Source organism: Paracoccidioides lutzii (assembly GCF_000150705.2).
Source record: "Paracoccidioides lutzii Pb01 unplaced genomic scaffold supercont2.7, whole genome shotgun sequence".
Taxonomy (NCBI): Eukaryota; Fungi; Ascomycota; class Eurotiomycetes; order Onygenales; family Ajellomycetaceae; genus Paracoccidioides; species Paracoccidioides lutzii.
The window spans coordinates 278,753-293,878 of record NW_015440953.1 but is presented as its reverse complement, the minus strand read 5'-3'; the positions used below and the strand labels follow the sequence as shown (position 1 = coordinate 293,878).

At 48.3% G+C, this 15,126-nt stretch overlaps 5 protein-coding genes across 5 annotated transcripts in view; 1 reads left to right on the top strand and 4 right to left on the bottom strand.

Moving 5' to 3' along the window:
• Positions 1–4,338: 4,338 nt before the first annotated feature.
• PAAG_03407 (Delta(3,5)-Delta(2,4)-dienoyl-CoA isomerase) lies at positions 4,339–5,380 on the top strand (the record flags this gene model as incomplete). The annotated part of the gene is made up of 3 exons (XM_002794816.2): positions 4,339–4,448; positions 4,553–5,181; positions 5,271–5,380. 3 exons carry the CDS (start codon positions 4,339–4,341, stop codon positions 5,378–5,380), a joined length of 849 nt encoding a protein of 282 aa, XP_002794862.1.
• A 782-nt stretch (positions 5,381–6,162) lies between these two features.
• On the bottom strand, positions 6,163–9,384 carry PAAG_03406 (isochorismatase family protein family; the record flags this gene model as incomplete). Its single annotated transcript, XM_002794815.1, has 1 exon — positions 6,163–9,384. The coding sequence occupies one exon, from the start codon at positions 9,382–9,384 to the stop codon at positions 6,163–6,165; it is 3,222 nt and encodes a 1,073-aa protein (XP_002794861.1).
• Positions 9,385–11,012: 1,628 nt separating this feature from the next.
• On the bottom strand, positions 11,013–12,750 carry PAAG_03405 (hypothetical protein; the record flags this gene model as incomplete). Its single annotated transcript, XM_002794814.2, has 7 exons — positions 11,013–11,173; positions 11,277–11,308; positions 11,595–11,617; positions 11,816–11,848; positions 11,915–11,982; positions 12,036–12,460; positions 12,512–12,750. The coding sequence occupies 7 exons, from the start codon at positions 12,748–12,750 to the stop codon at positions 11,013–11,015; spliced, it is 981 nt and encodes a 326-aa protein (XP_002794860.2).
• A 1,200-nt stretch (positions 12,751–13,950) lies between these two features.
• PAAG_11608 (hypothetical protein) lies at positions 13,951–14,439 on the bottom strand (the record flags this gene model as incomplete). Its single annotated transcript, XM_015847227.1, has 2 exons — positions 13,951–14,178; positions 14,257–14,439. 2 exons carry the CDS (start codon positions 14,437–14,439, stop codon positions 13,951–13,953), a joined length of 411 nt encoding a protein of 136 aa, XP_015703136.1.
• Positions 14,440–14,461: 22 nt separating this feature from the next.
• The window catches only part of PAAG_11607 (hypothetical protein), a gene marked incomplete at both ends in the record, with an annotated part of 1,546 nt that continues 881 nt past the window's right edge, over positions 14,462–15,126 (bottom strand). The window contains one exon of the mRNA XM_015847226.1: positions 14,462–14,751. Coding sequence (XP_015703135.1) covers positions 14,462–14,751 — 290 coding nt within the window. The remainder of the gene's footprint in view (positions 14,752–15,126) is intronic.

Sequence of the window (15,126 nt, the reverse complement as noted above, 5' to 3'; positions counted from 1 at the left end):
TGGAGTGAGCAAAAGACTGAAGATTCAGAAAAGGATATTGATGCTCGTAAACAGGCTCATAGAGCCTTGAAAGAGGAAATGACTCCAGAGGAATTTATGCAAATGAGATGGAGCCCGGATGAGTGCATGCTTTTTAAGTCTGAAAGTTGATTTTTTTTTTTTTTGTTTTTATGATTATAGCAATCATTCTACTAATCTGTTTTTTGTTGAAAATTTTTTTTATATTAAAGCAAGCTAACTTAGTTAGTTTAGTACATTATCTGTTTGTTTTGATTTTCTTATTTACTTTTTTTATGATGTTATAATATTATCAATTTTTCATTCATTCATTCATTCTTTCTTTCTTTCTTTATTTCTTTATTTTAGAATGATGAATACTTTTTCTTTCACTTTCTTTTAAAATGCCTCCATCTGGTTATTCATATCTTCTTTCTCACAAAGATCTTATTATTAATCTTCATCAACACAATCTAACTCAACAAGATATTATCTCTCAATTGAAACGAGATCATAATCTTGAAGTTAGTCGATCAACTCTTGTTCGTTGTCTTCGAAAATGGAATGTTAGAAAAACCAAGAAATGGGAAGCTGATGAATCAATTCACAATCTTATTCAAGAATTGTTTTCACGAGGCTTGCAGGATGCTGATATTCTATCAGTTATTCAACAAAAGCATCCTGAGTCTCAACTCTCTATACGTGAGCTTCGTCAAATTCGGCAGCAATTGAAACTTCATCAGCGAAGAGATGACTATGAGAGTGATGAGATGCAGAAAGAGCTTATATCTACTGTACAGAAAGAGCTTGACAGTGGATTTATTCAGGGTTTTGGAAGAGGACATCTGTACACCCATTTTAGGCAGCAGGGGCATAGCATTTCACGGTATGTTTTGATTAATATAATGATTAGTATAATACTAATAAAATCAGAGATCGTCTATTCAAAACAGTTCGGCTTCTCGATCCAGATGGAATTACACGTCGGCTAAATGATCTCCAACGTCACCGAGGATCCTACATTGTTCCCGGACCAAATTATCTTTGGTCTATTGATGGTTATTGCAAGCTTCAACATTGGGGAATCGAAATCTATGCAGCAATTGATGCATATTCTCGATATATAGTGTGGATATATATTGGAATCACAAACCGTACTGCTGTTTCTGTTCTTCGACAATTTCTTGATGTTCTACAAGCAACCGATACTTTTCCTCAGGTTATTCGTTCAGATAGAGGAACCGAAACTTCAATGATTGCAGCTGCACAACTCAAACTACATCAAGCAACTGATTCAAATACTTCTTTGAATGAGTGCTATCGATTTGGAACAAGTACACTAAATCAACGAATTGAATCTTGGTGGGGACAACTTGCAAAACAGTTGGCAAATTACTGGAGAGTATGAAATTCCATATTCTTTCTACTAATTATTATACTAATCTTTATGCTAATCTTCTCTCAGCGCTATTTTCTGAATCTCAGTCATACAGGTCTATATCACACCAATAAATTATCTGATCGTATTGCCTTTCTCGCTGTATATATGCCAATTATTCGACAAGAGATGACAAACTATGTGAGAGTCTGGAATAATCATCGAATTCGAGCTCAACGTAAACGACCTGATGGGGTATATGGACAGCCCTGGAAGCTCTATTATCATCCTGATAATGCATTACAGCATGGCTTAAAACCAGATTCACAAGTGCTTTCAGAACTTCACATGCACTTTGAAAACTGGGGTATGTAATATCTTCATTACTAATATCTCTGTTGATCTAATATTATAGAGATACTAATACTTGACAGATATTAATGAGTATCTACCACTGGAGACAAAGAATTGGTGTCAGAATCAGATTTCAAAATTGGGATTTTCTTCTGGAAGAGTCACTGCTGCAGCTGTCAATGAACAGGGTGAACGTATACATAAGATAATATATCTTCAGCTGCGAAAACTTGTACATGATCATATAAGATTTCAACAAGTTCCTATTCTACAGGAATCTGAAAAGCCAACTGGTGCTTGGGACTGGCTGACAGAGCGATTGCAGGAGCATGAGATGAATTTTGATAATGTGATGGAAATGAAAATCTATGATGAGAATAGTGAGAATAGTGAAGATATCAAGCCTGATATCTCTGATGAGAACAGTGAGGATGTTAAGCCAGATGTATCACAGATGTAATTAGATTGAATATGAATAAGTATTCTACTAAGTATTCTACTAATATTCTCAAGAATATACTTTTTAAGTTTGTTACTATAACAATTATTCTATAAATTTTATATTGTAGTGCTACATGAATTTTGAACTAGATATATATATATATATATATATATATACAATGTATGTACACCGGACACACAGAATATATGTATTCATATACTCAAACACTCTATAACTTGAAAATTATAATCATATATAGTTATATATTCCAATCTAAAGTTATTGACAGTATTAAAATATATATCAATAAACAATTTTCTTAATTGATACAGAAATATTCTGTAGTGTGTACACTGTAACTAACTCTTTGAAGATATTTTATAATATTACTCATCATGTCTAACACTCCCAAAGCAGTTAGCTATTATACTAATCATTATACTAATCAGGTTACCGAAATCCACACACACACACACACACAATCTCTCACTCTCTTACCCTCAAAAACAGATATATATATACACACACTCAAATTTTCCTGTTCTTCTCTTTGTTGTTTATTATCATCTTGATTTACTTCACTATGTGGACACCATTCTGCCCCAATCGTCCTGGATTTTCTCATGAAGCACACTGTAATAGTGAAGCTGCCTGTCCTTATTGTGGCAAAGCCAATCCATCCACACCAAAATCCTCCATCATCTCTTCAATAAATGATGAAATCATTGTCATTGAAGATAGTCCCAGTCCTCCAGCTCTGACACCGTCACTCTCTGCCACAATTCTTGATCCTGGACCTCCTCAACGAGCACGTCAACTGGCCATTCAAAAAACACAAAAAGTTCAACAAATGACCCCCAATGCTGGTACACCAGTTCAACGTACATCACCTATAAAAGAACCTGCGATCAAACCTGAGCTGAATCAACTATCCTCCTTGCAAAAATCCTACAAAATTCTTATTCATATTTGGAAGTGTGAATACAATGATGCCAAACTACAAACACACTATAACTGGGAGTCAATTCGAAAAATTCAAAATGAAATCTACTCAGATTGTGTGTTTTTCACAATGGAGGATTTTCTAGAAATCATCACTGCCAGACTTGATACAGCCTGGAAGAATATTCTTACAGTTGTTTCTCCAGTTGATGTATTCATTTCTGCCTCAGTTACAGGAAAGGATGGTGCAGTTATGCTCACTCCTGATGTTTGGATGTTGGATTTGGAAAAGTTATTGAGTTCATTTAAGAAAGTGCACTCATCAACCTCAACAACTACAATTATTCACATTTGTCTTGTTACCTATGATGAGTCCAATCACCCCATCGAACAACTGTCGGAACCAAAGAATATCAAAGTCAAATCACCAGATATCAAAGTCAAAGAAGAGAATACCTCCGTATCAGTGATCAAACGCGAACGTGCTTTCTCAGTTGATTTACCCATTCTAAATCTTATCCAACGAAGACGGCCGTCCCCAATCCCTACAAAATCTGAAGACAAAGTTAATGAATTGAAGACAATGAAGCTTGAAAAGGATCTATTGTTCAAGTGGGAGAAGCTGGAATCAGAGACAGAGGAGGAAAATATAAAGAAGGAGATGGAAAACACTGTGACAGAGATGGAAAAGAGTCATTCTGATGAAATTGAAACACAATCAAACTATCTTGACCCACCTGCAAATGGGACAAGATTTCGGCATCAGCGTCGAGAGTGATTGATAGAATGATTGATAGATTCTTTTGACCTCAGAGTTGAGGGTGATTAGTAGAATGTTTGATAGATTTTAGTATGCGCTGTAAAGATTGATACTAATGTGAAGAATTATTTTGCTAGCTATTATTCTCATAATAAGTCTTATTTCTCACAGATCTATTCTTGCCCCTATTCTTACCCCTATTCTTACCCCTATTCTCACCCCTATTCTTGTCACTCATGTAATCAATAGAGTTAGTGTGCCTTGATCACAAAATTTTCTTACACAGAGGAGCTATAATCAACAAGCTCTATTTGATTACAAATTAAATGAATATGATTGGTGCGTGTTCATGGTAACACTAGTATAAAAACCATCAAAAAAACCCATTTGACCCAAATGTCACTATAGGCTGCCGTATCTATCCAACCCCCCGCAGTCGACTGTAGATAGAGAGACACCTGAACCATGGCCCCCGACATCCCCTCCTACCAGTACTTCAACGTCGCTTTCCCGCAGGAATATGTCGCCCACGTCGAAACCAACAGGCCGAAGAAGTTGAACGCCTATTTTGAGCCGTATTCCCTCCCCCGTTCCCCTCCCCTCTTCTCCCCTCTTCTCCGCTCTTCTCCGCCCCTCCCCTGTACCACAGCCCTCAATTAACCCTACGCAAAAATGACAGCATGTGGCTCGAACTGCGCACCATCATAAACACCCTCTCCACCTCCCCCGACGTCCGCTCCATCATCTTCACCGGCGCCGGCCCAGCCTTCACCGCAGGGCTGGACGTAAAAGCCGCCTCGGAGGGCATGCTCGGTCCCAAGGCTGCAGACAAGGGCGTCGACCCGGCCCGCACCGCCACCCGTCTCCGGCGCCACATCGCCGAATTCCAAGACTGCATCTCCGCCCTCGAACGCTGCGAGAAGCCCGTCGTCATAATCCTGCACGGCATCTCCTACGGGCTCGCCGTGGACATGGCCGCGGCGGCAGACGTGCGCCTCTGCTCCGCCGACACCAAGATCGCCGTCAAGGAGGTTGATATCGGGCTTGCGGCGGATATCGGGACGCTGTCGCGGCTTGGCAAAATTGTGGGCGCGTTCGGGTGGGTGAAGGAGGTGTGCATGACGGCGCGGGTGTTTGGGGCCGAGGAGGCGCGGCGCGTCGGGTTTGTGAACGAGGTGTTTGAGACGAAGGAGGCGGCGGTCAAGGCTGGGGTGGAGATGGCCGGGCTGATGGCGCGCAAGAGCCCCGTGGCGGTGCAGGGGACGAAGGAGATGCTGAATTGGTCGCGGGACCATTCCGTGCAGGACGGTAGGTTCATGAATTAGATGTGGTGGTGTGGATAATGAGGTGGTTGGGTTTTGAGGACGCGAACGTGCTAACGTCGGGCGTCTCGATAGGCCTGCGATATACCGGCGTGTGGAACAGCGCTTCCCTGCAGACGAGCGATATCCAGCGGGCTCTGCTCTCCGGACTGGAGAAGCGCACCCCGACATTCGAGAAGCTGTGAGTCCAGGTCGGGACGGCTGTGTAGCTTCCGACGTATATATATTCCACATCTACGCTTTTATGTCTGTATATATATATATACTTCGGATCGCAGATGCATTCCTCAGTTAACTGGGTTGAACTGGAAGGCATCCATCTCTATATACATCTTGCTGGAATAGTTGCATGCAGATCCCCACCCACGGATCATGTATGTAAATGCACTGAACGTGCATGCATGGGTGAGTCGTGAAAAGGCACAAAGTACTTCCTCACATGTATATAACTTACGACATCCGTACATAATTTAAAACTTTCACAATCCCATATATGTCCAAATTAGAACCTGTATACCCATATCCAAAAGCAAAAAAAGGCAGGTCCATGAGGTGACATTAATAGAGCGCGTCTTACTACGCGGAAAAGTTTGAAAAATTCAAAACCACCACAAGAGACAAACTAAAAACAACCGAGAAATCAAAACACAAGAGACGTATATGTAGTCATTCATCCCACCGTTTCATGATATATAGGTATGCATAGCTATCATTCCATTCCCTATGCGCCACTTTGATGCCAGACAAAGATTCTTTTCAGGGGAAGAAAAATAGTGAAAAAGGGTCAATTCTCAATGCGTCGATGGGAAAACTGGGCGGAAAAGTTGGACCTCCCTAAACACAATTCAATGAATCATCACACCATCACCATCAATTCAGAAATTGCAAAGCAGCCAAAAAGATAAAGGAAAGAAAAAGAAAAGACAAATATCATAACCCTAGACACCCCTCTTCAACACCCCTCCTCCTACCCCGCCCTCTCCCTCTCCTTCTCCCGAGCCACCTCCTCCAAAACCGCCCTAACACAGCCCCTCCTCCCAACCCTCTGATAGTAGCCCATCAGCGCCGGAAACCGGCTCTCATCCAACATCCCAACCTCCATAATAATATCCCTAACAACCGGCCAGAGCGCGCAATCCTCAATCCCAAAGAACTGGCCCGCATAAAACGCCTTGTGGCGCAGAATAACCTCAAAGCCGTCCATCTGGCGCAGGACACTGTGCGGGGTTTTCAGCTTCTGGAACCGGCGCCAGGAGCGGAGCAAGTCGTCCGTTTCACGCAGTTTGTCATGCAGGGATGGGGCCTGTTTGTGCTCTGGTTTCTGCTGCTGCTGCTTCTGCTGCTGTCGCTGCTGTCGTTGCGACTGCTTCTTTTCGACGCGCGCTTTGCCAGCGCCAGGACTCGGACGCGGACTCGGACTCGGACTCGGACTCGGACTCGGACTCGGGCTCGGGCTCGGACTCTTCGACTGCCTCTGCTCCTCAGTCTTCTCCAAGCCCTTCAACCTCGCCACATGAAGCAAAATACTCTCATCACCCGCAATGCACGTCGCGCCGTCGACATCCATATAAACCGGCCTCGCCCCGCGACTCTCACTCCGATGCGGGAGCGACAGCGTCCCCCTCAACGCCGCCGGAAACTCGTCAACACCCACAACCTCAAAGCGCACCCCATTCTCCACAAAGCACAACCGCACCCTCAGGTCCGCCACCTCATCCCCGCAGCGCAACAGCTTCCCCACCAACACCGTGGAGAAGTTGACAACATCAAACCCGCGCCCATAATGGCCCTCCCAATCGAAGTCGCTCTGCTGGTTCTCCTGCCCAAATGCCCTGATCATCCGTTCCGTCTCCGCAGCCTCGCCATGCACGATTTGGCCGGCCGATTGCTTGGTTTTGGAAATCGCCCCCTGGCCCCAGATGGTGTCTGCGTCCGGGTTGATGAAGGTGGCGATGTGGCGGAAGGTGAGGGAGATGCGCTCGCCGCCGAAGGCGAGTTCTTCTGGCAGCTTTGCGGCGGCGGGCCGTTTGTCGGCGCGGATGGCGTGGAGCCAGCGCATGTTTGTCTTCTCGCCGAGGATGAAGAGGGAGTTGTGTGGCAAGGGGACCTTTTGGGTTCGGCGGGTTGATGCCCCGGAGGTTCCTTTGCCCTTTGAAGCTCTACCGCCAGCGTCAGTATCCGCATCCGCATCCGCGTCCGTATCAGCACCAGCACCAGCACCAGCTCCAGCTCCAGCATCAGCAACAGCAACAGCAGCTCCACCCCTCGCATTCGCCGAAGGTTTAGTCCGCAGCGTCATCGTCCTCTGCGCCCCGAGGCTGACATTGCAGATATAAGAGCCCCGCTGAATATCGAGCGTTTTATCCGAATGTTCCGAAATCCGATCCTGGCCATCCCGATACAGCTGAATGAGAACATGATTAAGCGGGTGCCCAAGCAGCTTCTCGACGACCCGTCGCACCGCATTGACAGTTTTCGAGAACGGCAAGAGGGCCGGCGACTCGTCTGCCGGGTGCCTGTAGACGGGGACCGAATTGTCCAGCTGCATTGCGCCCTGGACGCCTACCAGCCGCGGCACCTGGCCGGACATATGGTACATTTTCTGCCAGTTAACCTCGTCGCGGAGCAGGTCGAAGGTTTTGGGGGGTAGAGGTAGATCGTAGAGGATGCGGGAGTCGCCCTCGCCTATTCTGTCATTGGGGCCGAGGAGGGTGTTTTGGGCTCGTGTGCTTCTTCTAGGCCGTGTTATACCACGGGAAGAAGGATCGGCTGGCGAGGTGGTGGTGTCGAGCGGTTGCCTCCGCGACCGAAGCTGGGATTGGGATTGGGATTGGGGTTGGGGTTGCGATTGGGATTGCGGTTGGTCGGTGGACTGATTTGTCTCATCGTGGGAGACTGACCTTCGGGGCCTTCTCATGCGCGCACGATTGGGTTTCAGTCTGAGAGCCGCAGGGGTAGACGCGGCGGCACAGGGGTGGGAAGAATCCTGGGATCGGGATGCGGCCCGCCGTATATGAGGCCTTCGTAAATGATCGTCTTCAACCGTTTCGTCTTCAGACTCCAGGGTAGTGACGCGCGCATCAGCCAGGGAGGCGGAGGGGGTGTGCCCTCTGCCACCCCTGGGCGTCGACCGGGTGGATTGCCGGGGAGATTTGACCGCGAGGATATCCATGTCCGCCTCGATTCCCACGGGGGTGGAGGGGGTGGATTGCTCCGGCCACTGCTCCGGAGGCGCAGCTGCCTCCTCCCAATCCTGCTCCTCGGTCAACTCCTTGCTCGTAATGCCATTGGCTCCCATCATGTCTGCCATGCGCCTCATGGCCTCTTCATGGCGCGAAAAGCTTCTAAAGCCCAGACAGTCCTCGACAAGCGTAACGTCCAAGCCATGCGAAACCGCATCGAGCGCCGTGGCGTAAACCGAGACATTAGACAGCGAGCCGCAGATGTAGAGTTCCCTGATGAACTGCGTGCGGAAGGAGAGGAGGAGGTCATCCGATTGGAAAGCAGAGTAATCGGATTTTACCAGCACGGTGTCCCGCTCGTGGTCGATGGCCGAGAGGATGGGTGCGGGGAACTGGCAGCCGACCGACTTTGGCAGACAGCAGCGGCGCGGGCCGCCACCGCCGCCGTCTCCGGTCTTATTAATAATAGCGGGGAGGGACAGAAAGGCCTCCGGATCCTCCGAGTACAGCGAAGGCTGCTCACGGCGCGAATTCGCCGCCGTCTTCTTCCCCCGTATCCTCCGCAGAACAGGACTTTTCGCAGCCGGCCGACCATTTACCGCACCATTGGCACCGCCATCGTTGCCATCGCCGCCATCATCCAGTGCACCCTCACTGCTGCTGCTGCTGCTGCTGCTGCTGCTGCTACTACTATTGCCATCACCAGCGGGCGGCGGCATTTTATCCACGACGACCATCTCCCCGCCGCGGTCCGGGTTGAAGACGGGGCGTCTCTGCTCGAACTGCGTCTGGACCCAGACGACATTGCCTGTTTCGCGGAAGCGCTGGGCAAGCAGGGTGACGGTGTCGAGGAAGTCCGGGACATTGCGGACGAAGAGGGCGCCGTCTGGTTTGACGAAGTCGTTTTGGAGGTCGAGGATCATGAGGGCCTTGCGGCTGGGGAGGTTGGGGAGGAATTGGGTTAGGAAGGTTGAGGGGAACATGGAGGGCGGTTGGGGGGGTGGCATCTTGGGGTGTGTGGGTGTGTGTGTGTCCAGATGGGGGTTCTTTTCCAGTGAAGGGGGATGGATTCTTTTTTTTTATTATTATTATTATTATTTTTTATTATTATTATTTTTTTTATTTTTATTTTTTTATTTATTTATTTATTTATTTGTTTTTTTTTTTTTTTTTTTAAAAAAAAAAAAAAAAAAAAATCTGTTTTTGGCTTCTATGGGTCTTGGATGGGCAGCCAGCAGCCCGTATGCATGGTTGGTGGTGGTATATTGGCTTTGCGTCAATCAGCTGTACTGCGTACTGGCGATAAGCGTAGGTATTATATGTAGTTCGCAGGCTCTCCAGCAGCCCGGCCGAGGGGGAGCTTCGCGATGTGTCGAAAAGCACGAGAGCAAAGAGTGGAGCAGCGCAGAGAAGAGCTCCAGCGAGGCCGGTCTCAATATATAGACATGAGAGGAGTAACCGGGTCTGAGGAGTAACCGGGTCTGAGGCTGTCACAATAGACGATACGGTGTGGAGGGATGGACGGGCGGGATCGATGAAAGGCCCCGAGCAGTGGCCAGCAGCAGTATTTATCCAGTCGACCTGTCGGTTTTCTTTCCCTTCCGCTGCTGCTGCGTCTTGGGAGCGAGAAAAAGAAACGAAAACGGGGGCTTGCTTAGCATAATCTCATCCTAACCAGGTCCTGCGGGGGTTGGAGTCAGTCAGTAATTCGGCCAGCAATCCAGCAATCCAGCACTTCAGCACTTCAGCAATAGCAATTCGATCAGCAATTCGATCAGCAATTCGATCAGTAATCCGGCCAGTAATCCGGCCAGTAATTCAGTAATCCAGTAATCAGCATCGTCGTGTGGAGGGCCTCACGTCCACCCCAGGGTGTTACACCCAACCCCCCCGCTAAGCCCAGTAACAGGCCGAAACGGGTGTTCAATGGGCGGTTGGTGGTATTTGGGGCTGGCCAAAGTCTAAGCGGGATTGGGTTGGACCACGGCAGCGCCAGACAAAGAAAAGAAGAGCGAACGCAGAGAGAGGGGGGGAGAGGGACAGAGGTGGAGAGAGGTGGAGAGAGAGGGGGAGAGAGAGAGAGAGAGGGAGAGACACGGTAGAGACACGGTAGAGACACGGTAGAGGTGGAGGTGGCAGACAGAAAAGACAAAAGTAGACAGAGGCAGACAGATGCAGCCAAGGTGGACAAGGGAGAGAGACAGGGTAGAGGAACAGGAAGCAAAAGCAAAGGCGCGGGATAGCTCTCAATCGCCGGTTGCAGCCAGGTAGGTTCAATGCTATTGATGCAATGCAGCAGTTCTATCATCAGCGTCTTGTCTGTCTGTCTGTATGTCTGTATGTATGTCTGTATGTATGTCTGTCTGTATGTCTGTATGTATGTATGTCTGTCTGTCTGTCTGTCTGTCTGTATGTAACCAGACGTGGAACTGGATATATACATGTCCCTTCCAGCACATATCCTACTACCAGTCTTACAGGCATCCTGGGTTGACTGCCGGAAAGCCCTTCTGCACGCCCTGGATCAACGGCAACAGCCATAACTGCACACACAACGACATCATCCCCCCCCCCCCCCCCCCCCCCCAAAATAAATTGTAGAATACAAAAGACAATCCAAGAAACTAAACTGGGATTAGGTTTTCTCGCCGCCCGCCATCGGATTCCCAAATGTCAGCCTGGGCCCGTCACTGGCTGCCAGGCCGGGTGGCGGTATGGCGGTATGCCACTTGGGCCTCCGTGCGCGCGGGGGTCGGCTGGAGTCACTCTGCTGCCTCCCAGCCTGCAGGTGCTGCGCTGTAGGGATTTGCATGATCAGCACAGGGTCTAGCACGAAGAAGAAGAAGAAGAAGAAGAAGAAGAAGAAGAAGAAGAAGAAGAAGAAGAAGAATCTCCTAACATGTTTGCAGCAGAGGTTCATTTCGGTATGTTCTGTTCTCAATAGAGCATCAGCAGGTATGTTTGTATGCTCAAATGGTATGGAATGAGAAAGTTGAACCGACTGGAAACTCAGATCAGGGCACTTGTCATTCAGATAATTGTAAAGTATTTCAACTTCTTAGGACCAGTTAGAAATTGTAAATTCTTCACGCAAGTTCTGCTTCTCATTCTAAGCATCTTATGATTGCCGGGAGTTTCCTGTACAGATCTTATCATCGACTTGGCAGATATTCTTTCCAGACATAAAGACACAAGATCACACTTCCTTGTCATTTACCGCATGAGAGCTTCATCGGTCATCTACCAGACGAGTCAGTCTCTACGACTACAGTTTCAGTCAGGGTCATAGGTTGCAGCTGTGAACATCGTCTTGAGCTAGGAATACACTGCAGATTAAGCTGAAAGATCTTTCAAGAATGAATCATTGCATATTGACATAGTCCACTATCTATCATGGTCTCCATATTATACAGGCCATCTATCTATGTATTGCATTACCAGTCTCTTTTCCTCAAAAGTTCTGCAGTCCTTCTGCGTTAACTCCCATCAGTGATCCTGGGGTGAGAGTTACTATTTTTCCCTGCTTTGAACAGACACCTTCAATTCCTTCTTCTCCTTTTGAGGCTGGCTTAGCGCGAACATGGCGCTTGACAGGGACAAATGTGCTAGTGCAGCGTGAGCGCGATGTGTCCAGGCCTCGCGCAGTTGATGCACACACCCTGAGCACGCCTTTCCGCAGCGTCAGCACCGGAGATCCCAGAGACTCTGAATGGCTTCGCGGCAGTGGTGACTGTCCCATGGAATGCAAGATATGCCGCGCTGGGCTGCCAGTCCACGGCATCAGCAGACACAGCAGTGGTAGTGGTACGGGGAGTAGTTGGGATGACCCTCTGACCACAGCTCTGAATGGCCTTCACCTGGAGAAGCCTACTCTCAATCATACGGAGGCTGGTGCAGCATTCCACGTGGTTATCCGTGTCAGCCTGTGAAACCGTCTCCCTTAGGAGCTCCAGCTTGAGAGCGTTCTGGAGCATGCTTGATCTTGATTCTGTCATCCCAAAACTGTCCCTTGGCTTCCAGGATCTTCCAACCTTCCTTCCAATCTTCTGGTCGAAGATTGGAAGGAAGGTTGGAAGGGAAACCCTGCGTTGGTCTCAAGCGGAGGGAGGGAGCTTCTCCTTCGGAAGTTTCTACTCAGGGTGGAGGGAAGCTCTGTTAGATGGTTGAGTAGTGCTGGTAGCAGCAGCCAGCTGAGCTCTTAGGTCTCGAAGCTCAGTTTGAAAGGCTTCTTCGCGTGAAGCCTGCTGTTGGAGGAGTTCTTGAAGCCACACAGGTGCACCTGCTGAGGCATCTTCATGTCCCATACCGAGTTCCTTGATCGAGTCGTAGAATTCTTCGTCAATAGCGGTAGAGACGTCGGCGGTAAATCGCATAAACCGAGGTGGCCAGGGTCTTCAGACCTTTCGCTGGCGCGGCACCTCCTGTGGCTGTATTGTAGAGATGCGTTGGATCTCTTCGTCCGTGAGCAGCCCTATACCGTGTGGAGGGCTTCGGTGGAGCTAGCGCCCGAAGTCTCGGATCACTGTTGTCCTCTCCTATGACTGGAGGAATGGATGAATTCAGCGATTCCTAATGTAACGGGCTGGTCGCTGAGAACAGCTGATAACTAACGCGTATGAAAACAGAAAGGAAATCGTCAAGGAAGGAAAATGTAGGGATCAGGCTTCCTTTGTAAAGGGCGGAGCTTCAGTAGCAAGGGGCTTATGCGAGGATGATTGAGCCACCGCCTCGGTAGTTAGGGGTTGATACGACGAAGGTGGAGGCGCTGCTTCGATAGCGCCGTCTCGAGAGCGCCACTTCGATCGTACGAAGTATCATGAGGGTTAGGGCGTAGCCTTTATATGTCTACTATCGAGTGAATACAAGATTTCTGACATAAAGAAGTATCTGAGATCCTTTACTTCAGATGAAGCAGAGAGAAGTAAAGCATACATAAGAAAAGACTTTTGGAAAAGACGAGTAAATGTAGCTATTCAGAGTTTCTGAATGATGATGATAATATCACAATTTCTCTCATCTACAAGTGAGAGAGAGTGATGTTATGAAACTTGACTGTTTTTCAATATTGGCTTAAAACGTAGTATGAAAAATTGCTACCCTCTTCATAATGCAAAGATCACCCTAATTTCTCTTCATGTTAAAAGTTATATGACATTTCGTTCCGGACAGAACGTTTGATGATTTCTTAATATCATGTTGATTATCAGATGACTAAATAAATACAGTTTATTTGAAAGATGAGCTTCTTAAGATTTTTTTACTTCAACTCTTCATGAAGATTGAAATCTAAGAACTAATTTGTCTATTGCATCATATGAATTAGAGTCTAACAAGTCATATTTTGAATGTCAAGAGAGAAGCATCTCTTCTGAAATTAGAACTGTTGTGACTCTTTCTCCATCAAAGCTGTGTGTGGTCTTCTTGATTGAGCTGACTTTTTAAAAGGTGGTTCAAGACATCTGCTGTTCAAATGTGACAGTCCGACAGCAACTTTTAAGCTGCTCTGCATGTTCGAGTATGAACGCTGCCTTGGCCAGAAATAATACAGCTAAGATGATCTTTGATGAGCAGTGTTAGGGATCAGTGATCCAGGTTGAGTCTGGGATGAGAGCCTGCATCCACTCATAAATGGCCTGAGGGTCTGGGTCCCGGGCTGGATGAGTTGCTGAAAGCCTGATCATAACCTGTCGGTCTTCAGTTCCTTTGTGTGTGGGATGAGAGGCTTGTTGAACATGTCTCTTGTATGACTGGCCTACTGCAGGGATGGCTGGAGGACGCCTGTCAGAGGGTTTCCTCGACTGCTGCAACAGCAGTGTTGTAAGTCTTATCCCGACTAGGTTTTGATATAGTTAAGCAGCCTTGAATGACCCTGGTGATACTGCAGCTGAGAGCTTGCCATAGTGCAGTAGTGCCTTGGGATAGGGTGAGCCTTTCTCAAAGACACTGAGTGCTGGATCTAGATCCCGTTGCGGTGCTCGAGGGACTGAGGCCAGCTCTGCAGAGAGTAAGCTGCCAGCTTGCCCCAGCAGAGCTTTCCACAGCGGGTGGGGCTGTCTGAGCATGCATTGTCTCATCCCGATAAGATCAGGCCGGTCCGCTGAGGATGATGTTATGAGTGCTTGTCGCGTCCTGGGGCGCGTTGTTTAGGGGCTGGGGAGGCTCCCCAGGGGCATCCGTCGCAGCCGAGGCAGCCGTGGGGGCCCCCTTCTTCGCGGAGTGAAGGGAGGACGAGGTGATCGCGATGTGTCTGTTGGGGTTGCTCATCGCAGCGTTGACACAAGTTGTATCGTCTGGCTGGTCTCCAAAGCTCCGGTTTTTGGCTGAGTCAGACGCCGCATGAGGTTGCACGTGACTCGCCCGACATCGGCGCCGGGCTGCCAGGCGGTGAGCCCGTTGCAGCAGCCAGACATCCCCCGGCAGAATCCTCCGCGGATGACAAATTCCCCGATGCGGAAGTTTTTAACTTCGGCAGCCTCGAGACAAAAGAAGAAACCTTCCGACGCCTGCACATCATCTTCAATCTTCAATCCTACCTCTCTCTGCCTCTCTCTGCCTCTCTCTAATCCCCAGTTTAATTGATCCTGTCTGTCCTCGCAATGTCTGCTAGACCTGTCGCCAGCGCCCTGCGAGGCTCGCTGGCCAAATCCCTGTCTTCCGCTTCGAGTGCGTCCCGCCGCTCGTTCGTCTCTGCTGCCGTCTCCGCCGCTGCCCGCCCGGCTGCTACGGCGGCCGCCAGAGCTGCCTTCGCT